The sequence below is a fragment of the Medicago sativa genome, chromosome 2 (genome assembly GCF_051527215.1).
Source record: "Medicago sativa cultivar Bolivia chromosome 2, Bolivia_mono, whole genome shotgun sequence".
Lineage (NCBI taxonomy): Eukaryota > Viridiplantae > Streptophyta > Magnoliopsida > Fabales > Fabaceae > Medicago > Medicago sativa.
The window spans coordinates 36,039,258-36,065,120 of NC_140750.1; the positions used below are offsets into that span (position 1 = coordinate 36,039,258).

At 38.0% G+C, this 25,863-nt stretch overlaps 2 protein-coding genes across 2 annotated transcripts; both read right to left on the reverse strand.

Moving 5' to 3' along the window:
• Positions 1-9,395: 9,395 nt before the first annotated feature.
• LOC146946578 (uncharacterized) lies at positions 9,396-10,999 on the reverse strand. Its single transcript, XM_085748255.1, has 2 exons — positions 10,146-10,999; positions 9,396-10,059 (listed from the first exon to the last, which is right to left on the reverse strand). Exons 1-2 carry the CDS (start codon positions 10,997-10,999, stop codon positions 9,396-9,398), a joined length of 1,518 nt encoding a protein of 505 aa, XP_085604381.1.
• Positions 11,000-24,459: 13,460 nt separating this feature from the next.
• Positions 24,460-25,515, reverse strand: LOC146946579 (uncharacterized). The gene has a single exon (XM_085748256.1). It carries the CDS (start codon positions 25,513-25,515, stop codon positions 24,460-24,462), a length of 1,056 nt encoding a protein of 351 aa, XP_085604382.1.
• Positions 25,516-25,863: the final 348 nt, after the last annotated feature.

Consider the following 25,863-nt stretch of genomic DNA (forward strand, 5'->3'; position numbering starts at 1 on the left):
ATCTCTGAGATGCTTCTGAGAATCTACTTCTCTCAGATGCTGTACATGTTCCCTACAAATGCTCTGTATAAGGTTAGAACAAGTCTGTGAGACTCTATGCAGATGTTGGCACTTAAGCTGCAACATCTTGATGTAATTCTGAGAATTTATTTTTCTTAGAATTCTAAGTGTACATGTTTCTATCTACTGTCTTATTTTATGGAACATGTCTGTAGGACTTCTTAAAGTCTAAGTTTTGTGTGTGACCTTTGATAGGTCTGCTAGCATGTATCTGCTGATGGTTTGCTAGTTTGTGAATATTCCTTGAATGTCTATCTCCAAGATCCTGAATCTTTTATGTCTATGCATTAGAAGTTTATCTGTTCAGATTTTCTGTATGCATGTATTCAGGGGGAGTAATGGAATATTCTTGTAAGTAGTCACTCACAAGTTCATATATTCAGGGCGAGTGATACTTCTATGTGTGCTTGTGCTTAGACCAAGCTGGGTGAAGGATGTTGAGTCAGAAGTTTAAACATCTGTATCTATCACTTGTAAGTTTGGAAATTTGTGTTTTCTGACTTCTTTATGCTATTGGTGATAGTTCTCTGAAGACATCCAAGTCTGTCACATGTAAGTATAGGAATTTAGTTTTCTGTGCTTCTATGGTCGGTTGGTGACAGTATTCTGTAGGTATGGGAAATTTATTTTTTTCCCTTGCCTCTATGTGCGGCAGGTACTCCTGTCTGATGTGCTAAAGGATGTTGGAACATCCTATGTATGTAGCATTGGAACTTATTTTCCTCTGCTCTTGAGAGAGCTTGCATCTCTCTACTTCTGCGTGGGGACTCATGTTTCCTGTTTGTAGCATTGGAACCTAGTATTCCTCTGCTCTTTAGAGAGTTTTGGTTCTCTCTTCATCACCTGTACAAGAACTTAGGTTCCCTAGTTGTAGCTCAGGAATTTATTTTTCCTTAGCTCTTTAGACTATGCTACTGATCTGATCCGCTGCTGCATGTCTCTAATCCAGTGTAATACCTCTGCCAGCTGAAGTTGTGATTGAAGATTCGTGAGGTATTCTATTTATGCACACTTTTGCTTTTTCTAGAGTGATACTACCTGCTACTTCTTCTTCTTGAATATGTGTTCGTGATGACCTGAGGAAGTGTATCTATGGTGTCTCTTTGGATTCTATGTGCTAGTTGTTTCTTCATTGGTGTGTGCTCATGCTCTTGGAGGAATGGTATCTTTGTATCCCTCTGTTTCATAAGTATTGGTCTTGATTTTTTTTAGCCAAAAATGTGCCAAAGGGGGAGATTGTTGGGTATTTGTGTTGGCTGCATTATTGATAAAACAAATATCCTTGCTCTGTAAGTTGGAACCAATGTTCCAGTATGTGGTTAGGCAACTCTGTAAGATGTTGGATACAATGTTCCAACATCCTGGCACGGTTCAGTGTGCCTGGGTCCATGCCTATTCTGTACGCGCGTATTTTATAGTTTAAGGAAACCATATTTCCTTTACTTACTGACCAAGTAACGCGCATATCTTATAAGAATCAGCTGTGGAATATTTCTAAAATAGATATTTTATTTTAGGAAATATTTGTTATTATTTGGAACGTTCCTAAAAAGGTTTCGACATATTAGGACTTTCCAGATTTGTTTCTGATTCTGTTTTGCAGGTTTGCTGAACCGATCTGCAAAGTTTACTGAAGCCCAATGAATTATTTAGCCCAAGCTGCTTCAGTATAAAAGGAATACTTCAAGACCTAATTGATTATTCAAGCCGTCATTCTAAAAAGTTTAGATTTTTAGGGTTTGAGTCTTCATGTATTCTGTTCTTGTATCGTTTGTGATGCAAGTCTAGAATCTTTACTGTGTACCTTTCTTGTGTCGGTTTAGATACTTGTTTAGGACTGAGTTTGTGAGTATTGATACTCTTGTGCATCAAACCGAAGTTGTGAAACAAGGTTTGATTGTTTGTGTTGGAAGGTAACTTATATTCAGTTTGTGTTGAGGTCTGATAGGTCACTGGGGCAGTGACTGACCATTAGGATAGTGAGATGGGATCTCAGATCTAGGAGTTCCTAGGTTGAAGTCTATACGGGTAGGTCCTAGGTCATATAGTGTAAACGAGGAGTTTGCTGAGTGCTATTGAATAAGGACTACACTGGTGGATTTCCTTCCTGGCTTGGTAGCCCCAGATGTAAGCGTGTTGTGCTGAACTGGGTCAACAAACTCACTGTGTTCTTTTCTTTTCTGTCCTTTACTTTCTTGTTTTTATTTCTGTTTTATCACTCGATGTTGAAACATTAACCGGAACATTGCAAACGTTTAAACATCTGACAGAACTTTTAAAAACAAGTGCGCTAGAATTTCAGGGGGTTAGTTACATAAAGGGAAGGTATTAGCACCCTTTACGTTCGTAGTACTCTACGAGAACCTCTTGATTTTATTCAACATTTTGTGCTTAAACTTGCTTGCTTTTTAAAAGAAGGAATTAAAGTGATAGAAAGAAAAGGAACATTTTTATTTACATTTTTTATTGATTTGGAAGGACAAGGTCCTTTGCCTACGTACCCGTAAGGGATCAAAACCTCGTAGTTTGGGGTTGAAATTGACGTTTGATTTGTTTTGTGTTTTTTATTAGATTTTGAAAAAGGTTTTAAAATGAAAAGCCAAGTGGCAAATGAGAATTGGTTTGTATTTTTTATATTGAAAGAAAATAGACTTAAAGTATGATTAAAATTGATTTGATATTTGATTAAGAAAGAAAATAAAAAGAACGCTCAGTTGATTGAAAATCAAGGTTTATTATGAAATTATTTTTGTGATTTTTGATTATTCCAATGTTTTTGTTGTTTTGGAATAATAAATTAAAATTAAACTAACGGAGCAATAAAATTAAAAGCGCGTGGATTTTTGAGGGACGTTGGATCACCACAAAATCCCTAATCTAATTTTTTTGTATTTTTTGATATATATAAAGCGGTAAAGAAATAAAAGACACACACACACACACACACACTTTTTCTCACTTATATTTACATTGGACCTAAATACATTATAATTGCTGGAAAATAAATGACAATAATTAAGATGCTAAATATAAATAAAAAAAATGCTAAAAGGAAATAAAATGCAAGAAAATAAAAGAAAATAAAAGGAAGGGACAACCGAAGGGACAAAATTACCGAAGGGACTTTTGCGAAGGGACTTTTGCGAATGGACAGAAAAAGAGGTAGAAGAAAAGAATAGCTCGTCAACACAAGCTAAATGAGGGAGAAGAGAGAAAAGTTCTTTGACAACTCAAGAGAACTTTTGGTGTCTTTGAAGTGTGGAATGAGGGCTCTATTTATAGGTGAGGAGGTTGATGAGAATGAAAAAGTGGTTTAATGGCTTTTGATGGGCAATTGAATGAGATTGATGGTTTTGGAATGTGAAAATTGACATAAGGAATCTTGGCCATGAATGATGGCGCGACTAAGAAACAAAATTCTTTTGGACCCCGGACAAATTATTTTTAGACCTATTGGACGCTTGACTAATTAAAATAAAAAAGAAAAGGGTAAACAATGTTTTTAGCCTCTGTAATATAGGGCACTTTTGGTTTTAGCCCCTGTAAATTTTTTTTTTTAGATTCCACCCTTGTAAAATGAAGATTCTTCAGGATTGGCCCCTGACCCCAATGAGTTAGCAGAATCTTTGACGTGGCAGTGACATGGCATGTTGCGTCACCTTTTTTGATGACGTGTCACGCCGACTGTATAATTAATTTTATTTTTTATTTGGATACACGTGGCATTTTTTATTTTTTTTTAAAAAAATAAAAAAATCTGGAAAAATGAAAAATAATAAAAAAATTGAAAAAAAAATTTGAAAATATTAAAAAATTTGGGAAAAATGAAAAATTATTAAAAAAAATTGAAAAAAATATTAAAAAATTCAATAAAATTGAAAAATTAATAAAAATGAAAAAAATTTAAAAAATACGGAAAAAATTTAAAAATTCTGGAAATATTAATACAAATAAAAAAAATCTGAAAAAATACGGAAAATTTTTTAAAATTCTGGAAAAATTAATAAAAATAAAAAATGATTAAAAATTAAAATAATCTAATAAAATGAAAAATTAGAACTGAGCATCGGACGGGTTCGGTCGAACTCGGTTCGGAAATCGCTCATCCATGTGAAACCGAAGAGATGAAAATATCATCCACTTCCGACCGTTTCTGCCTACGGTTTGAGCGGGTGGCGGGTTTGGCGAACGGCGGGTTCGACGGGTGGTTTTATTCGGTTTTGAACATCGTTGGCCTGAACAATTCAAAGAAGAAAATCGTTCTTCCTTTTATGCACTCATAGCTCACAGGAAGTTTAAAGAAGAAGTAAATATTGAAGCAAATAGATAGAAAAGAAAAAAGCTTCATAGTGATGAATCATAATCTCAAAAAAATACTTATGCTTGAGGTTGCAGCTCCATTATTCAAATCGTTAAAATTAATCTGGACAGATTGGAGTGTGTATCTCGCTGAAAAATTGCAACTGGAAGATAAATGTTTACACACAAGGTGGTGAGATGACAAAAGTATATTTAGTAATACTCTCTTTTCTTTCTTCAGAAAACAGCACTTTTTTTTCCATTTTTTTATTAAATAATATTACTATTACTACTAGTTGGTGAGAAGTTACACCATGTAATAAAACATTTGCCAGCTATCCTCAACTCAAGCAATGCTTTTTATTGAGTAATGTGTATAATTAATTAATAATTGTAAGTTTCAAACCAAATTATAGCTGAGTGCTTAGGCGTGTAAGAAGTAGGAATTGAAATTGAAGTAGCCTTTTTATGCATAGACCGCAAGTTGTGGAGTTAATGGTACCTACTTTGTTGTTGTTTCGGTCGGTATTGGTTACCGATGGGTAGGAAATTTGTAAACCGCAACCGACCGTCGGTATCCGTGCTAGCTCTACTTTTCTCAATTTTTAAACCCGATGATCGATTAGACCCGTCCGTTTCATCAATATGCATGTCGGATTAAGCGGGTTTCGGGCGGGTCCGAAATGTTTGCTCACCCCTATGAAAAATAATGAAAAATTCTAAAAAAATAAAAAAGATTAAAAAATTCTGAAAAAATAAGATTTCGAAATTTTCTGAAAAAAAATTAAAATTCTACAAAAATGAAATTTTCGAAATTTTAATGAAAAATTATAATTTTAATTTTCAAAATTTTAATTAAAATTCTGGAAAAATTCTAATTAAAATTTTAATGAAAAATAAAAATTCTGAAAAAATTCTGGAAAATATTTAAAAAAAATTCGAAATTTTCATTAGTATTTTTCAAAATTTTCATTAGTATATATGTCGAGCTTAGATTTTTTCAGTGTATAAATACACAAAAATTCTCGGTTTATAAATACACAAATATTCCCGGAAAAAATACTAATGAAAATTTCGAAATTTCGAAAAATACAAAAAAAACCTAGGCTCGGTATATTTTTTTTCTGGTAATAAAGCTAACAGTCAGAAAAAAGAAAAGAAACAAACAAACACAAAAAAAAAGAAGAGCGGACTAAAAACTAGGCTCTTGGGAAGAAGGTTCCTATTGCGTCATTCCTGAGCAGGTCGAGGAGATCATGAGGAGGAGAAGAATGAACTAAGAAATCATCATTTGACGAGGCTCCGAGCTTGGCCATGAAATCAGCACAATAATTCCCTTCTCTAAGGGTATGATGAACGATAAAATTGCGGGAAGCTAGAATATCCTTGACGTCTTAAACTAGCACATCATAGATGTGATACTTAGAGGAAACACCCATAATAAGATTTATAGCAAGCTGAGAATCTGAATAGCAGATCAGCTCCTGAAGCCCCATATCCGCAGCAAGCCGCAAACCTTTATGAATTGCTGTAAGCTCAGCAAGAAGGATACATGACAATGCTGCTAGGAAACCAGAGAAACCAGAAAGATAGAAGCTTGCACTGTTGCGCAATAAACCTCCAAAACCAGCTCGTATCGGCGTGCCGGAGCAACTTCCGTCAACATTAAGAATATTACCCTGATGATTGTTGCTATTCCATCTCACCATGCGATCTAAATGGCTGCTCCTCCCTTCCAGATGGAAGCTATTACGGATGGTATCAGCAGCATTGTGGATATTGATACATAACCGAGTGATAGACCAAATTTCATTGTTCAGGCACATCAAGTTACGATGCCTCCAAGCCCACCAAAGAGTAGAAAGAAAAATGATAGAACGAGGCCCTTTGGTTTCAGATTTGATCCAGTCGTACGCGTTGGTTGTGGAGAAGAAGTCATGATTTGAGAAACCAATTTTCTGCCAAATATCCATGGAAAATCTGCAGTCACGGACACAATGCATAAAGGATTCGTCATGCTCGCCACATCTCATACAAGTTGCCCGAAGCTGCAATGTTTCTGTGATGCAGCAAAGACAAAGTTGGAACCGCGTCATGGCAAGCTAACCAAATAAGGAACTTGTATTTTTCCGGAATTTGCAAATTCCAAATCCAAGTCCAAGAGTGATGAGGCGTGATAATATTAACTGGCTCCTTGAGTGATAGCAGCCACATGTACCCACTTTTAGTGGAGTAAACACCATTCTTGTTTTGGCTCCAAATAAAAACGTCTTCTACGTTAGGATTGAAAACGGTGAGGAAATTGTTAACGGTGTCAGCAACTTCTTGAGGGAGGTTTGTGTAGAGGGCTTGGGTGTGTTGGCCATTGAAGGTAAGCACATCTCTAACTGTCAGGTGAATGTCATGTATGTCAATGACAGGTACCAAAGAACCAAGCAAACCATGATGGCACCAATTACTGAACCAAAAAGATGAATTGCCCGAACCAGCGCGCCAAGTAAACCCATTTTTTAGGACGTTCTTGGCACGTATGATAGATGCCCACGCAGGAGAGCTGCTGCTAGAGGCATTTGCATGAAGTAAATTAGCTATTTTGTTCCAATTCAGCAAATGAATTCCCTTGTTACTAGTCCCCCCCAAATAAAATTGCGAGTAGTTTGATCAATACTATCACATATGTTTTGAGGAAGCTAGTTAATCTGCATGTAGTAGGAAGGAATAGAGGATAGGACAGAAGTAGCTAGAGTCAGTCTACCTGTTCTGTTGAGAAGCCGGTTCTTCCAAGATGCTAGTCGAGTTTGCATCTTTTAAATGATGAAATTAAAATCACTTCTCTTGGGGCGGCTGTTTAGCATGGGGAAACCCAGGTACTTGCCAAGAGAGGTTGTGCTGCGAATACCAGTAATGGAAGTGAGGCTATTGATTTTCCCCTGGGGTGTGCCTGTAGAATAGAAAGCTCTAGATTTGCTAATATTAATTTTTAAACCAGAAGCTCTGCTGAACCTATCAAACAAAGTAAAGGACATCATCTGCGAAGAGGAGGTGAGATATTTGAGGCCCTCCATTAGATATGTGGATAGGATCCCAACTACCATGAAGAACAACATTATTTATAGCAGTGGAGAGCTTTTCCATGCACAAAATGAAGAGATATGGGGAGAGCGGGTCACCTTGTCTGAGGCCATGGGAGGGCTTAAAAGAGGGCATTTTGTTACCGTTCCAAAGAATAGAGAAGGTAGAAGATGAGACACAATGCATGATGAGCTTGATGGTGATGTTTGGAAATCCAAAATCATGAAGACAGGAATTAAGGAAATCCCAATTGACATTGTCAAAAGCTTTATCCAGGTCAAGTTTGAAAGCTACATAACCCTTCTTCCTTTTTGATCTTCTCATGAAGTGAACAATTTCCTGCAAAACAATTGAATTGTCAGATGTTCCCCTACCAGGCAGAAAGCTGCTTTGATAAGGGCCAATAATATTATTAAGAATAGGCCTAAGATGGTGCACTAAAACTTTAGTGATAATTTTGTAAATTATGTTGCAAAGGCTGATGGGTCTAAAATCTTTGTAAGTGTTGGGAGAGTCAATTTTAGGAATGAGTGCAATGAGGGTGTTTGAAATCTCTGGATCAAAGTGACCTGTGTGAAAGGCTGAATGGACCATGTGGAAAATATCATCCCCTACTATGTGCCAGTATTGCTAGAAGAAGATACAGTGGAAACCATCTGGTCCGGGTGCTTTGTAAGGCTTCATGGAGTTAAGGGCAGCGAACACTTCACTTTTCGTGATGGGTTTGGTGAGGGAATTTTTGCCTATGTCATCAATGGTTGGGTGGTCACCTTCATGAAAGGTTCGGTTGTGTTGATGTTGGTTTCCACAAAAAAGATTTTTGAAGTAATTTTGAGCTTCTTCTTGTAGGATAGAGCTATCAGAGGTCCAAACGCCATTTGGAAGTTGGAGCCTATGGACTCTATTTCTCTTTCTTCTAATAATGGTTTGAGCATGAAAAAAGGAGCTATTCTTGTCTCCAAATTTGACCCATTGCTCCCTAGATTTTGATACCACAACATCTCCTCTTGAAAAAGAATATGGTTGTACTCTTGTTGCAATTCTTTTTCAAGGTGAGTGTGCCATAGAGAGTCAACTCTCTCCAAATAATTCTGGACGCCCTTGAGTCTACTTTCAACATGTTTTTTCCTTTTGAAAATGTTTCCGAAGACTTCATGATTGAAGGTGATGGAGTTTTCTTTGACCTAGGCCAAGGCCGCAATTGTGTTGTGGTTTTGGGAGTTCCATGAGCTTCTTACCAAGTCAGCATAGTCTTTATGATCAATCCAAGCTGCTTCAGGGAAGGAAACACGCCAACCAACATTAGCAAGGCCTCTATCGAGTTTTTTGGAAATAATGCGGATGCCGTTGTTGTTGCGGTGCCAAGTGAAGCGACCACCAGATGTTGTAAGATCGAGAAGGTTGCAGTTACTCATGAAGCTAGATAAAAAAGCAGCTCTGCCATGGTGAAAAATGTCGCCTCTTTGATCACTAGGGAGAAGAATTTCATTAAAATCACCTATAAGCATCCAAGGAACATCAATGGTTTGGCTGATTTAGTAAGGTAATTCCAAAGGTTAGGGCGATGAGTAGGGTTAGGGCTAGCATAGACACAAGTGCAGGTGGTGGTGGCATTCCCTCGGCTGATAGAGAAGGTTATGGAGTAATTATTGGAGTCAAGGACAGTTGAGGTGGTAGTAGTAACAAAGTCTTTGAGGAGCCAGATGCCTCCAGAATGACCATTAGCTTCAACAATATGAACAGGGGTGTAACAATTATTAGACCAAAAGTTGGAGAGTCTTGCAAAAGGAACATGAGTTTCAAGGATAGCCATGAAGGTTGGACTATGCTTTCTAATCAAATCTTTCAAATTTCTTCTGGCGTTGCTATTGAGAGCCCCTCAGATATTCCAAGAGAGGATTGAAGTATCTAAAAGAGCTTCCATAACCAAAACCAATAGACTGAGAGTTGGCAAAATAGAGAGGCTAAGTGACCATGTCCTCCTCTCTGGAGTCATGATTCTCTTCACTGGATTCCAAGTGCACATCAACATTATTTGGTATAAAATGCATGTTTTCATTGTTGTCAACAGTGGTGTTGGTAGGGGAAAAGCTGGAAGGGATACTGTTGGTTTCAGGTTGTTGGCTTGTGCTAGTTGTCAAAGTGGTATTTGTGTGATTGTTTGATATGGGGATGGTCTTTTCTAGCTGCATGTTTGGAGGTTGCGTGATTGGATGGGTATTGACCACTTGAACTTTTGAAGCAGGCTTAGTTGTTTGAGTGGGGACAAAGATAGGGGTATCAAATGAGTATTCAATGGTATGGTCACTATTACTTTCTTCCTGGCGCCGTCTTTTAGGTTCGGTGTGGCTTTTATTTGCACGTGTTGTATCATGAAATTTAGGACGTGGGGGAAAGTTGGTATTTGATGGTCCCGGTTTGACTTTTGAAGGCATGTTAGACAAGGCACTAAAGCGATTATTCTTGGTAGTAGCGGTTTTGGTAGAGTTTGTGGTAGGATTGGTTGTTGGTTTCTTTCTTCTGTTGACAAGAAGCCAGTCACCATGAAGCTCTTTATTTCCTTCTTTAATGCTAATTACTTTCCCATTATCAGGTGACAAATTATTAGGAGAAGCAATTAAATCATTACTGTTTTAAGAAGTTGGAATTGATTGCAGCTGAGTGGGAATGGCGTGGCGCTGGTCTTGTTGGTGGCTCTCTCCATGATGGCTGACGGCGGTTGTGTGATGGGGAGGCATGTGGTTTCGTCGTTGATGACTGGAGTGGTGGCGCAATTCATTCCCAGATGGCCATAACAACCGCAGTTGGTGCAGATTAAGTGTAACCCTTCATATTGAACCTTATACCAGTGGCCGTTCACCCAAATTTTTCCAACCACTGGCACAGTAAGATCGACTTCTACACAGACTCTTGCAAACTTTCCTCTTTCAACCTTCAGGGTGTTTGTGTCGACTTTTATTGGACGACCAATGGTTGAGGCCATCGCTAACAGGAAGCTCTCGTCATAATAAACTAGATTGAGACCTGGAAAACGTACCCAAACCACGGTGCGATCTACTTTAGCATCTGGAGAAGCAAACTCTGGAGACCAGTGGGAGACTGCGAGACAGTGATCGAAGATCAGCCAGGGTCCACCGGTAATGACTTTTTCCTTATCTGCAGCTTGATCAAATTTGACCATATAGAAACCATTGTCATTGTCCATGATTTCAAACCCTCCTTGGAGTTTCCATATTTTTTGGAGACGGTCTCTCATAGTATTGTAGCCAATATTTCTTCCCAATAGTTTTACGACAAGGGCGTCCTTCCATGGCGTGCAGAGTTCTTGAAACACTTTTGGGTCTAGATGAACTTTGGGGAGAAGGCAGTTTCCATCTTCGAGTTCAATACGGACAAGGTTAGCCTGAATCATGTCCTCTTTTTCTCGGACAGGTATTTCTTGGGATGATCCTAATAACTTGTCACAGAACGACGGCTTTGGTGGTGGAGATTGATTGGGGTCTGGTGGCTGTTTGGTTTGTAGCAGGTTGCGGTTACCATGAGCAGAGAAAACAAAATCGCCACTCATTGCACTCATTAGGATTTACTATGCCTAAGCTCGGTTTATAAATACACATATTTTTTTCCCTTATTCTTGGTTTATAAATTCACAGAAATTTCCAGTTTATAAATACACAAAAATTCTCGGAAAATTTTTTGGAAATAAATACACTGAAAAAGCCTAAGCTCGACATATATACTAATGAAAATTTCAAAATTTCGAGAAATACTAATGAAAATTTCAAAAATTTCATTTTTTTAAAAATGATTAATCTTTTTAATTTTTTTCGAAAATTTTGAAATTTTTTTAAATATTTTCCAGAATTTTTATTTTTCATTAAAATTTAAATAGAATTTTAATGAAAATTTCGAAATTTTATTTTCTCAGAATTTTTCATTTTATTAGATTATTTTATTTTTTTAATCATTTTTTATTTTTATTAATTTTTCCAGAATTTTTAAATTTTTTCCGTATTTTTTCGTTTTTATTAATTTTTCAATTTTCCAGAATTTTTTAATTATTTTTTCAATTTTTCATTTTTCCAGAATTTTTTAATATTTTCAGAATTTTTTTATTAATTTTGATATTTTTTTTTCAATTTTTTTTTTATTTTTCATTTTTCCAGAATTTTTTAAATTTTTTTAATAAAAAAATCAAAAATGCCACGTGTACCCCAATAAAAAATAAAATTAATTATACAGTCAGCGTGACACGTCATCAAAAAAGGTGACGCAGCATGCCACGTCACTGCCACGTCAAAGATTCTGCTGACTCGTTGTGGTCAGGGGCCAATCCTGAAGAATCTTCATTTTACAAGGGCGGAATCTAAAAAAAAAAATTTACAGGGGTTAAAACCAAAAGTACACTATATTACAGGGGCCAAAAACACTATTAACTCAAAAGAAAATAACCTAAAAAGAAAAGTGGACATAAAATAAAATAAAAAAATGGTAAAATAAAAGATGGAAATAAAAAAAAAACTAAAGATAAAAATAAAATAAAATAAAAACTAATAATAATAAAAATAAAGGAGAGAAGAGGGTCCGATATCGGAACAGAAATGAGGTATTTTAAAATACCCCTCTGCCGAAATTTCCTTTGAAAAGTCAGAGACTATTCAGGGTCAAACAGCGTATGAATGTAGGGTCTTAGGTCAAAAATTGGGGTATGACAGATGCCCCTATTTAAGTTTCTTCGTCCGGAGACTTGAAGATGAAATCTTTGATTTGACAGACCGAGGAGACTTAAATATAAAAGTACACCAATTTTTGAACTAAGATGTTGTGAAATGCTCATGATGCAAGTATGAATGCAGGACGGCAAAGACGATACGATTGGGATGAGAAAGAACAATGGGATACCCAAATCCGTTGAAGAAAGGGATCCGACTCCATTGAGGGGGTAATGTAGTTTCACTGGGGAAAATGATTGTCTACTACCATATTGATAGTTGTATGAAGACAAAAAAAAAATAATGAAAAAGACATCGCCTACTGTAACGCCCGTCTTAATTACTTGATTATTTAGAAATATATTTATATATATTTATATGATTTATGATTTAAGTGATTTTCATGATTGATATGTGTGAATTTTATGATTCATGAAGTTGAGTGGTTTATATGATTTATAAATAAATTATGTGGGGTATATGATGTTGTGAAGTTGTTATGTTGGTATGACTTATTTTATTATTAAATAAAATAAGATATGAGAAATAAAATAAAAATATTAAAAATGGGGTTGTGTTGTGAGATGAGTAAAATTTAGTAGTGAGAAGAGTAATATGAAGAGATAAATAGACAGACATAAGTTAGAAAAATAGTACGTACGTTTTGGAGAAAAATTGAGAAAAAGTCAGAAGAGGAGAACAAGAGAGAGAGGGCTGCGATTTCTGCAGTTACCAGGTAAGGGTGAGACTAACTTTCAATATTATTAAGGGTGTAATTCTGTAGGATGAATTTAGCATGATTAGGTTGAGTTTTGGTGAGAATTGGGAATTAGGTTTAAGACCGATTTTGATGATTGAACCATGAAAAGATGTTAGATTGATGCAAAATTAGTGTACAGACCTTAGATATTGCCTAGGATGATAATTAGATGCTATTTGGATGAAAGAATCATGAAAATAGGTGAAAAGTTGTAATTTTTAGGTTTCTGGCCGTACTGACATTCATCGCTCGCAACTGCGAGCAAGAACACTCGCAACTGCGAGCTAGGAACCAGAGCTCGCCACTGCGAGAAACACAACTCGCAACTGCGAGTGACCTGTAAGCTCGCCATTGCGAGCAGGATAGCTCGCCATTGCGAGCAGGATAGCTCGCCATTGCGAGCAAGGACTTCAGGAATCCCAGAGTGCACGTTTTGCTCGCCATTGCGAGCAAAGTTACTCGCCACTGCGAGTTAGGCTGATAGTTGCCCAAAATTATCCCGATGCGATCCTTTCGCACGTGTAGTCATGAGTTAACCTTAGAAGTAAGAAGAAGGGTTGTTTAGGATACTTTCAGAAGTTCCAGAAGTCTGTACAGGTGACTGAGATTAGTAGTGATGACGCATGAGTGATATTATGATGTTTTATGATAATTATGTTGATGTAATTCATTTCTTAGATGATGTTAATGCATTCAAGTATTATTATATGATGTATCTTGCTGTTGTTTTCTGCTGTTGACTGTTAATGTCTTGAAGTTGCATGAGTCGGTCTAAGTTGTCAGAATTTAAGAAGTTGTCCATGATTATGAGTTGTATAAGATGTTCACGTTGTTGTCTAAGTTGTTGGAAGATTGAGTCCATGGCATACTCATTAAAGTTGGGGGCTTTAGGCCCGACAACCTTTGTGCTCATTAAAGTTGGGGGCTTTAGGCCCGGAAGCCTTTGTGCTCACATGTCGAGAGCCTAATTACGCTCATTTACGTTGTTGAATGGTACCACATGTATTTGCATATCAAGAAGATTCACGATGGTTTAAGTTGTTAAGTTGTTGAGCTGATAGAGTTGCATTGTCAAGTTGAGTTGTGTTGTCGAGTCACGTGTTAGGTTGATCATGATGTTTAATGATGATGATATTTGATGATGGTATTTGATTATGAAATGATAATATGCTAAGTGATAAATGTTGATATGTTAATAATGTTTTATGTTGCTAAATGCATTTTAATGAATTATATGCTTAATTTATTGACTGTGAAATCTCACCCCTTCTGTTGTAATGTTACCCTAACGTTGGTAACGCGCAGGTAACCAGGACTAGCTATGGTTAGTGTCTAGGTGCTCTGATACGTAACGGGATGGGGCTTGCTTTCTTATCTATTCCTTCGTGTCTTTTCATGAATAAATGTTGAACCAAAGTTTATGAGATTTTCTTAATAAGGCCTGCGTGCCAAGACTTTAGTATGCTGAACTATTTTCCGCTGCATGATTTTAGAATTTGATGTTGAATTTGAGAGATAATTATTATTATCCATTTTATGATTTTTCAAGAAGTATGTGACACTCTGTTATGATTTAAAATACTCTAATTTATGATGAAATATTTAAGTTGGGAAAAACGGGGTGTTACAATTGGTATCAGAGCAGGTCGGTCCGTCCGGCCAAGTAGAGAGTCGAGTTGTGTCTTTAGCAGTTGGGATACCATTATTATGTTATTCTAATTGTTGTATGTTGTGCAGATAAGAGACCTGAAGGCTGCTAATTTTATCTATTATAAGAGAACTAGAATGGCTGGAAGGAATGATACTGCGGTGGCTGCTGCATTGGAAGCTGTGGCCCAAGCTATAGGACAACAACAAAATGCTGGTGCTGGTGTTAATGCTGACGTGAGAATGTTGGAGGCCTTTCTGAGAAACCATCCTCCCACTTTCAAAGGAAGGTACGATCCTGATGGAGCAAAGATATGGCTCAAAGAGATTGAAAGAGTTTTCAGAGTTATACAATGTACTGATGATCAGAAGGTGCATTTTGGTACGCATATGCTGGCTGAGGAAGCTGATGACTGGTGGGTGAGCCTCCAACCTACCCTAGAGCAAGATGATGCTGTCACTACTTGGGCTGTGTTTAAAAGGGAGTTCCTGTATAGATATTTTCCTGAGGATGTTCGTGGCAGAAAAGAAATCGAGTTCCTTGAGCTGAAGCAAGGAAACATGTCGGTGACAGAGTATGCAACAAAGTTTGTGGAGCTGGCTCAGTTCTATCCACACTATACTGGGGACAATGCTAAGTTCTCTAAGTGTATCAAGTTTGAGAATGGTTTGCGTGCTGATATTAAGCGAGCCATTGGTTACCAACAGATCCGTGACTTTTCTGCTTTGGTGAGCAGATGCAGAATCTATGAAGATGACAACAAAGCTCATTATAAGATTATGAGTGAGAAGAGGGGTAAGGGCCAGCAAAGTCGCCCAAAGCCTTACAGTGCTCCTGCTGACAAAGTAAAAGGAAGAGCTAATGATGAGAGAATGTCAAATAAGAAAGATGTTGGTGCTGAGATTGTTTGTTTTACTTGTGGCGAGAAAGGCCATAAGAGTAATGCTTGCGTTAAGGATATTAAATGGTACTTTCGTTGTGGTAGTAAAGGACATACACTTGCAGAGTGTAAGCATGGGGACATTGTGTGTTTTAACTGCAAAGAAGAGGGTCATATTAGGTCTCAATGTACGAATCCGAAGAAGACTCAGACTAGAGGGAAAGTTTTTGCTTTGACCGGTACTCAGACTGATAGTGAGGATCGCTTGATCAGAGGTACTTGTTATATTAATGACACTCCTTTAGTTGCTATTATTGACACTGGTGCTACACATTGTTTTGTTGCTTTTGATTGTGCTTCTAAGTTGGGTCTTGCTATGTCTAATATGAGTGGAGAAATGGTTGTCGAAACTCCAGCTAAGGGTTCGGTGACTACTTCTCTTGTTTGTTTACGATGTCCTTTGTCTATCTTTGATCGTGATTTTGAGATTGATTTAGTTTGTCTGCCTCTGAGTGGAATGGATGTAATTCTTGGTATGAACTGGTTAGAGTACAACCATGTTCTCATTAATTGTTTTAGTAAGTCGGTGCGTTTCTCTTTTGCTGAAGAGGAAAGTGGAGCGGAATTTTTGTCTGCTAAACAGCTGAAGCAATTAGAACGCGATGGGATCTTGATGTTTTCCTTGATGACATCCTTATCTTTGGTGAATCAAGCAGTGATTGATAAGTTGCAAGTGGTGTGTGATTTCCCTGAAGTTTTTCGTGATGAAATTCCTGATGTACTACCGGAGAGAGAAGTTGAATTTTCTATTGATCTTGTCCCGGGAACGAAGCCTGTGTCTATGACACCTTACCGTATGTCAGCTTCTGAGTTGGCTGAGTTGAAGAAACAGTTGGAAGATTTGCTAGATAAGAAGTTCATAAGACCGAGTGTTTCACCTTGGGGAGCGCCGATATTGTTGGTTAAGAAGAAAGATGGAAGTATGAGGTTGTGCATTGATTATCGACAACTGAATAAAGTAACTATAAAGAATAGATATCCGCTTCCTAGAATTGATGATTTAATGGACCAGCAAGATTGATTTGAGGTCGGGTTATCATCAGATTAAAGTAAAAGAAGAAGATATGCAGAAGACAGCTTTTAGGACGCGATATGGTCATTATGAAAATAAGGTGATGCCTTTTGGTGTGAGTAATGTGCCTGGCGTGTTTATGGAGTATATGAATCGCATTTTTCATTCATTTTTGGATCGCTTCGTGGTTGTGTTCATCGACGATATTCTAATTTACTCTAAGACAGAAGAAGAACATGCAGAACATTTGAAGATTGTCTTGCAAGTGCTGAAAGAGAAGAAGTTGTATGCTAAATTGTCTAAGTGTGAATTCTGGTTGAATCAGGTAAGTTTTCTTGGCCATGTTATTTCTGGTAGTGGTATTGCAGTCGATCCATCTAAAGTTGAAGCAGTATCACAATGGGAGACTCCTAAGTCAGTTACAGAGATTAGAAGCTTGTTGGGTTTGGCAGGTTACTACCAAAGATTTATAGAAGGATTTTCTAAGTTAGCACTTCCGTTAACACAGTTGACGTGTAAAGGTAAAACCTTTGTGTGGGATGTTCATTGTGAGAACAGTTTTAATGAATTGAAGAAGCGTTTGACGACGGCTCCAGTTTTGATTTTACCAAAACCTGATGAACCTTTTGTGGTGTATTGCGATGTGTCCAAATTGGGCTTAGGCGGTGTGCTTATGCAAGATGGTAAAGTGGTTGCTTATGCCTCAAAACAGTTGAGAACTCATGAACGAAATTATCCTACTCATGATCTTGAATTAGCTGCAGTTGTATTTGTGCTTATGATTTGGAGACATTACTTGTATGGTTCGAGATTTGAGGTGTTTAGTGATCACAAGAGCTTGAAGTATTTGTTTGATCAGAAGGAATTGAATATGAGACAACGAAGGTGGCTCGAATTGTTGAAAGATTATGACTTTAGTTTGACTTACCATCCGGGTAAAGCCAATGTTGTTGCGGATGCCTTAAGTAGGAAGAGTTTACATATGTCTGCTATGATGGTGAAGGAATTTGAATTGCTTGAACAATTTAGAGATATGAGCTTAGTTTGTGAAATGTCATCTCAGAGCGTTAAGCTAGGAATGCTGAAAATTGATAATGATTTCTTAAAAGATATTAAAGATGCACCGAAAGCTGATGTTAAGTTTGTGGACTTGTTGGTTGCTAGTAACCAAACTGAAGATAGTGACTTCAAGGTAGATGATCAAGGTGTGTTGAGGTTTCGAGGTAGGATTTGTATTCCAGACAATGATGAGATAAAGAAGATGATTCTTGAAGAGAGTCATAGGAGTAGCTTAAGTATTCATCCGGGAGCTACAAAGATGTATCATGACTTGAAGAAGTTGTTTTGGTGGTCTGGATTGAAATGTGATGTAGCACAATTTGTGTACTCTTGTCTGATTTGTCAGAAGTCGAAGGTAGAGCATCAGAAACCTACTGGGTTGATGACACCGTTAGATGTACCAGAATGGAAATGGGATAGTATATCCATGGATTTTGTGACGAGTTTGCCGAATACTGCTAAGGGAAATGACGCTATTTGGGTGGTTGTCGACAGATTGACGAAGTCGGCACACTTCATTCCGATCAATATTAGTTTTCCTGTAGCTCAGTTGGCGGAAATTTATATTCGAGATATTGTGAAGTTGCATGGTGTTCCTTCAAGCATTGTGTCAGATAGAGATCCAAGATTTACTTCGAGATTTTGGAAAAGTTTGCAAGAGGCTTTAGGCTCTAAGTTGAGATTGAGTTTGGCTTATCATCCCCAAACAGAACGTCAGTCGGAAAGAACGATTCAGTCACTCGAAGATTTGTTGAGAGTATGTGTACTTGAGCAAGGTGGAACTTGGGATAGTCATCTTCCGTTGATAGATTTCACTTATAATAACAGCTATCATTCAAGTATTGGGATGACACCTTTCGAGGCTTTGTATGGTCGGAGGTGTAGGACTCCGTTGTGTTCGTTTGAGACAGGTGAAAGTGTGGTTTTAGGACCAGAAATTGTTCAATAGACTACTGAGAAGGTGAAAATGATTCAAGAGAAGATGAAAGCGTCGCAGAGTCGACAGAAGAGTTATTACCATGATAAGCGTAAGAAAGACCTTGAGTTTCAAGAGGGAGACCATGTGTTCTTGAGAGTTACTCCAACGACCGGTGTTGGTCGTGCATTGAAGTCAAAGAAGTTGACTTCAAAGTTTATTGGTCCTTATCAGATATCTGAGAGAATTGGCACGGTGGCTTATAGAGTTGGCTTACCACCGCATTTATCGAATTTGCATGATGTGTTTCATGTGTCGCAGTTGAGGAAGTATGTTCCAGACCCGTCCCATGTGATTCAGAGTGATGATGTGCAAGTTAGATACAACCTTACGGTGGAGATCTTACCTTTGAGGATTGATGATCGCGAGATGAAGACATTGAGAGGCAAAGAGATAACTCTAGTGAGAGTTGTTTGGAGTGGAACGACTGGTGAAAGCTTGACGTGGGAGCTAGAGAGTAAGATGATGGAGTCTTACCCAGAGTTGTTTGCTTGAGGTAAATTTTCGAGGACGAAAATTCTATAAGTTGGGGAGAGTTGTAACGCCCGTCTTAATTACTTGATTATTTAGAAATATATTTATATATATTTATATGATTTATGATTTAAGTGATTTTCATGATTGATATGTGTGAATTTTATGATTCATGAAGTTGAGTGGTTTATATGATTTATAAATAAATTATGTGGGGTATATAATGTTGTGAAGTTGTTATGTTGGTATGACTTATTTTATTATTAAATAAAATAAGATATGAGAAATAAAATAAAAATATTAAAAATGGGGCTGTGTTGTGAGATGAGTAATATTTAGTAGTGAGAAGAGTAATATGAAGAGATAAATAGACAGACATAAGTTAGAAAAACAGTACGTACGTTTTGGAGAAAAAGGGAGAAAAAGTCAGAAGAGGAGAACAAGAGAGAGAGGGCTGCGATTTCTGCAATTACCAGGTAAGGGTGAGACTAACTTTCAATATTATTAAGGGTGTAATTCTGTAGAATGAATTTAGCATGATTAGGTTGAGTTTTGGTGAGAATTGGGAATTAGGTTTAAGACCGATTTTGATGATTGAACCATGAAAATATGTTAGATTGATGCAAAATTAGTGTACATACCTTAGATATTGCCTAGGATGATAATTAGATGCGATTTGGATGAAAGAATCATGAAGATAGGTGAAAAGTTGTAATTTTTAGGTTTCTGGCCGTACTGACATTCATCGCTCGCAACTGCGAGCAAGAACACACGCAACTGCGAGCTAGGAACCATAGCTCGCCACTGCGAGAAACACAACTCGCAACTGCAAGTGACCTGTAAGCTCGCCATTGCGAGCAGGATAGCTCGCCATTGCGAGCAAGGACTTTAGGAATCCCAGAGTGTACGCTTTGCTCGCCATTGCGAGCAAAGTTACTCGCCACTGCGAGTTAGGCTGATAGTTGCCCAAAATTGTCCCGATGCGATCCTTTCGCACGTGTAGTCATGAGTTGACCTTAGAAGTAAGAAGGAGGGTTGTTTAGGATACTTTCAGAAGTTCCATAAGTCTGTTCAGGTGACTGAGATTAGTAGTGATGATGCATGAGTGATATTATGATGTTTTATGATAATTATGTTGATGTAATTCATTCCTTAGATGATGTTAATGCATTCAAGTATTATTATATGATGTATCTTGCTGCTGTTTTCTGCTGTTGACTGTTAATGTCTTGAAGTTGCATGAGTCGGTCTAAGTTGTCAGAATTTAAGAAGTTGTCCATGATTATGAGTTGTATAAGATGTTCACGTTGTTGTCTAAGTTGTTGGACGATTGAGTCCATTGCATATTCATTAAAGTTGGGGGCTTTAGGCCCGACAGCCTTTGTGCTCACATGTCGAGAGCCTAATTACGCTCATTTACGTTGTTGAATGGTACCACATGCATTTGCATATCAAGAAGATTCACGATGGTTTAAGTTGTTAAGTTGTTGAGCTGATAGAGTTGCATTGTCAAGTTGAGTTGTGTTGTCGAGTCAAGTGTTAGGTTGATCATGATGTTTAATGATGATGATATTTGATGATGGTATTTGATTATGAAATGATAATATGCTAAGTGATAAATGTTGATATGTTAATAATGTTTTATGTTGCTAAATGCATTTTAATGAATTATATGCTTAATTTATTGACTGTGAAATCTCACCCCTTCTGTTGTAATGTTACCCTTACGTTGGTAACGCACAGGTAACCAGGACTAGCTGTGGTTCGTGTCTAGGTGCTCTGATACGTAATAGGATGGGGCTTGCTTTCTTATCTATTCTTTACGTGTCTTTTCATGAATAAATGTTGAACCAAAGTTTATGAGATTTTCTTAATAAGGCTGCGTGCCAAGACTTTAGTATGCTGAACTATTTTCCGCTGCATGATTTTAGAATTTGATGTTGAATTTGAGAGATAATTATTATTATCCATTTTATGATTTTTCAAGAAGTATGTGACACTCTGTTATGATTTAAAATACTCTGATTTATGATGAAATATTTAAGTTGGGAAAAACGGGGTGTTACACCTACTATCTGTAAGGTAGCTGTAGGAAGACATATGACATGTGTTACCTTACTACCCGTATGATAGTTGTATGAATGCAAGATGAAAGAAGACATTGTCTGCTACTCGTAAGGTAGTCGTATGAAGACAGATTGCATAGATTATCTACTAACCGTATGGTAGCCGTATGAAGGTAAGATGAAAAAAGACATTGTCTACTATCCGTAAGATAGTTGTATGAAGACAAATGACATAGATTACCTACTACCCGTATGGTATCCGTATGAAGGCAAGATGAAAGAAGACATTATCTTCTACCCGTAAGGTAGTCGTATGAAGACGAATGACATAGATTACCTACTACCCGTACGGTAGCCGTATGAAGGCAAACGACATGGATGAGACATCCTTTGACCAGACGTACTGGGGATGACACTTGTGAGAAAACAAAATGTGACTTCAAAGTGTTCATTGGTGGGAACTGACCGTTTGAACCCTGATGAAAGGTAAACTCAAGCGGTCCGTTGTTTAGGACTGGCAGCTTGAAACAAGATAAAAAGTAAACTCAAGTGGTCCATTGTTTAGGACTGGCAGCTTGAAACAAGATAAAAGGTAAACTCAAGCGGTCCATTGTTTAGGACTAGAAGCTTGAAACAAGACAAAAAGGTAAACTCAAGCGGTCCGTTGTTTAGGACTAGCAGCTTGAAACAAGACAAAAAGGTAAACTCAAGCGGTCCGTTGTTTAGGACTAGCAGCTTGGAACAAGAGAAAAAGGTAAACTCAAGCGGACCGTTGTTTAGGACTGGCAACTTGAAACAATTGAGGACTGAAACGAAAGGATACGACTACACAAAACTTTGGGTGACTCATGCAACCATGTATGAATTGATATTATGTATATGTTGCGTATATATGAATGTATAAATACGTGAAAGTATTAATGTAAGAATGTATGATTGTATGAATGTATGGATGTAACTTATATGACTGTATAAATTGCATGTGACAAGTGAACTCGATGAGATGAGACGAGACATGTAAGATGGGAAATGGACTGACATCGCACTACGAACACTTGGCAAACTCCCTTGGAGATGATACTATTGTAAACAAATCGAGCTATTGATGGGGTGAAGCCTGGCATAAGGTGGCAACTGATGCTTCATGGGGAGCAAACCCATTGTTTAACCAAAAGTCTGGAAGAAGTCGCCATTTGTAAATTGGCGCAGAGGGCTTTTCCCCTGGCGTGCTTCGAAGTCATGTTTTTTTGTATATTTTTTGTTTTGAAAATCCCTAACTTTTGCCTGGACCGCCCTTTCAGGTTTTCAGTCCACCGGGAGTATATTCCTTTTTTATGCCCCTAATTTTTGCCTGGACCGCCCTTTCGGGTTTTCAGTCCACCGGGGCGCTCTCTATTGCCTAAGTTGCCCTTCCAGGTTTTCAACTTTGCAAGCTTTCTTTTTTGATTTTTTGTATTTTTTTGTATTTTTTTTGGACTGTGACGACATCTTGCTCAAGGCGGAAGTCCTCTCCATAATGCTTAGTCTTGTTTCTCTTCCGGAATGTGATTGTTTCAACTACTCACGAGTTCAAAGAGAGTGTGTTTGTTGCTCACACTTTTCAAAAAAATGTAAAAAAAGTTTTGTATTTTGAAAATTTTTGCTTCAAGTATTGCCATCAAAAATAGAAGAAATTTTGCAAATAGAATAAATGAGAATTCCAAATAAATGGCACAGGCTAAAATTAGATGAATCGAGTGGTGGCCTGCCAATGGCGTGGCGCCACAGATCTTTGAAAAATTTGGAAAATGGTAAATATATGGGAAGGCACATTGAACAAAATAACCGTTATTCCCTGACAACTTTGAATGCCCCTGTTTCGAGTCTTTGAATGCCCCTGTTTTGAGTCTTTGATTTGTGGATGCTTCAAATTCTTCAAATCGGAGGTTCTTCAATAGCAGATATGCCCTAAGTGGATTGTGCCTGACAGGATGCAGATACTTTGTCTTTTGATCCTTAACTTTTGCATAGATCGCCTTTTTGGTTTTCAATCTATCAGGATAATCATTTTTGTTCATGTCTCTAATTTTTTCCTGGACCGCCCTTTCGGGTTTTCAGTCCACCGAGACGCTCATTTTTGCCTAAGCCACTTTTTAAGATATGCAACTTACCGAGCTTTTATTCTTTAACAGAGTATTTCTTGACTGCACCGGCATTCATAGGACGTGTGAGTTTGTCACCATCCATAGTTGTAAAAGTCATTGCACATGGGCCTTCATAATTAGGCGTCCACTTGCCCCTGGAGTCTGGTTGGAAAGCAGTACAAAGTTCCCTTCTTGAAATTTATGGGGACGAACCTTTTTGTTAGAAGCTTGTTTCAAACTTCTATTGATATATTTGTACAAGGTCGTCATGTGTTTAAATTCGATCAAGCTTGGACTTTAGCAGAACTCCGATTGACGGGACTTCGACCTCCACGGGAAGCACGACCTCCATGTTGTATATTGGGGAAGGATGGGGGTTGCCCCTGTGTACTGAAATACGATATCCATGCGAGGCAACGGTAACATCTCATGCCAGTCTTTGTAAGTGACTGCCATCTTCTGGACAATCTTCTTGATTTTTGTTTGTAGCTTCGACTGCTAAGATGCCCCAATATGCAAGAGATCTTGTCGGGAATCTCTACATCCTCTTATTCAGCTTCGGACACAGGGAATTCAAAGTTGTAAGAGAGTACATGGCCAATGTGTTCAACGGGTTTATTAATGCATGATTTGATTATTGATTTTGACAAGTAAGTATAAGTTATGATTATGCAGATATTTGAGAATGATTATATTTTTGGTTTTTTGTATTACCATTTTTCCAGAAAAAAAAGCACAAATTAAAACAAAGTCGGGATCAAAACGACCTTTTTATTAATGACGACAATACTTAAAGCAAAAAGCCCTAAACAAGTTCACTTTCGTCTCGGGCAGAACGAAAGGATCCTTTTTGAAAGACAAACAACAAACATATCAAATGAGCAGATGAGTAGTAGAAAGAACATCGACAGCGACCCAATTGCGGCTACACGCTCAGATTCAAATTCTTGAAAGGCAAGACATCATCGTCGATCAGCTTCTGGACTTCAGTCTTATAGGAGAAACAATGCTCAACGTCATGACCTTGTGCCCCTCGATGGAAGGTACAAAAGAGGTCAGGCCTCCACCTAGCCGGCAATTTCTTAGGTATCGGAGGAGGTGGTCTGGTCTGGACTAGGTTCCTCTCAAACAAAGAGGGAAGCAGCTCCACATATTTCATAGGAATAGGATCATACTGCAGTGTTTTCTGAGCCTGGTGATGTGGATTGAATTGCGGATGAGCCTGTCGTCGAGGCCGACCTTTCACCATATTCACTTCCTAGTCTTTCTTTTTTGAACTGCCAGCGAAGACACTTTCATTGACCAATCGTCCTTCTCGGACTCCTTCTTCCAACTGTACACCCATGCCAACCATCTCCGCAAAGTTCTTGGGCGTACTTCCGACCATCTTCTTGTAGTAGAACTGATTGAGAGTTTTTAAGAAGAGCTTGGTCATCTCCTTCTCTTCTACACGCGGGCCGACCTGGGCAGTGACATTTCTCCACCGCTGAGCATATTCCTTGAATGTTTCTTTGTCTCCCTGAGTCATAGCCTGAGGATCGCTTCGGTCTAGGGCCATGTCCATGTTGTATTGATATTGTTCCACAAAACCATCACACAGATCATGGAAAGTTCGGATCTTTGTTTTGTCTAGGTTCATGTACCATTTTGAGGCAGGACTAGCCAAACTCTCTTGAAAGAAATAGATAAGGACCAGATCATCCTTGGCATTGACAGACATCTTTCTCACATACATTGTTAGATGTTCATCAGGACAGGAGTTCCCTTTATGCTTCTCGAAATCTGGGACCTTGAACTTGTGGGTTATCTGGACGTTCGGCACCAAACATAGATCATAAGCAGTCTTTCCAAATGTTTCTTTCCCCCGAAGAGCTCTCATTTCTCGCTGAATTTCATCATACTTCTCTTGTAGCCCATCCAACCTATCATATGCCCCCACACTACCTGAATGGTACATGGGTTCTTCATTTTGTGGAATGGTATGGATCACAGGTGCTGAGTAGGTCATATTAACTGGAGGGGCTCTCACATGAGACGGAGGAACGTGAGCTGCATGTTGATGAGTAGGCATTTGACCTTCACAAGCAATAGGACAGAGTATATCGCCAGAAGTAAGAGGCGGGAACCAGGGCACGGAACACTGCGGAGCTGAGTGCTTTGGAGTATCGACACAGAATGTCCACTCAGGGACAGAAGAGGTAGATGCTTCAGAGTGAGTTCTGGCAGGAGGAGGAGGAGGTGGTTGTGCTTGAGCAGCCGTCAGTGTCTTCATTAATTCAATCATTTCGTCCATCTTAGTTTGCATAGCTGCCATTTATTCCCGGAGCACTCGGTTTTCATGTTCGAGATATTCCATCTTTTCCTTATGATTGCTCGAGCGTTGTAAATGCGAGTTGGTTTCGGACGAGGAGACCATGACTCTTTTGAGATGGGTTGACCTTTTATGGAAAAGAAAATTTATGTGAGACTTTAGATTTGATACTATGAAATGCAAAATGATGCATGATGTTTATGCAAAAATAGACACATTTTTTATTGAAGGACTTGTCAAAGTAATTGTAAACATTATAAGGAACATTGTTTCATTTGATAATTTGAAGTATTACAAACAGTTCTCTTAAGAAAAAGCAAATCCAAAGACAAAGTCCCCAACAATGCTAAG

What these genes read in the sequence shown, in the direction of transcription:
- LOC146946578 (XM_085748255.1), bottom strand. Translation starts at nt 10,999, where the DNA reads ATGAGTGGCGATTTTGTTTTCTCTGCTCATGGTAACCGCAACCTGCTA. An exon ending in CTCCCCATCACACAACCGCC is followed by an intron (nt 10,060 to 10,145) that starts GTCAGCCATCAT and finishes TTCTTAAAACAG; the next exon opens with TAATGATTTAATTGCTTCTC.
- LOC146946579 (XM_085748256.1), bottom strand. Translation starts at nt 25,515, where the DNA reads ATGGCAGCTATGCAAACTAAGATGGACGAAATGATTGAATTAATGAAG.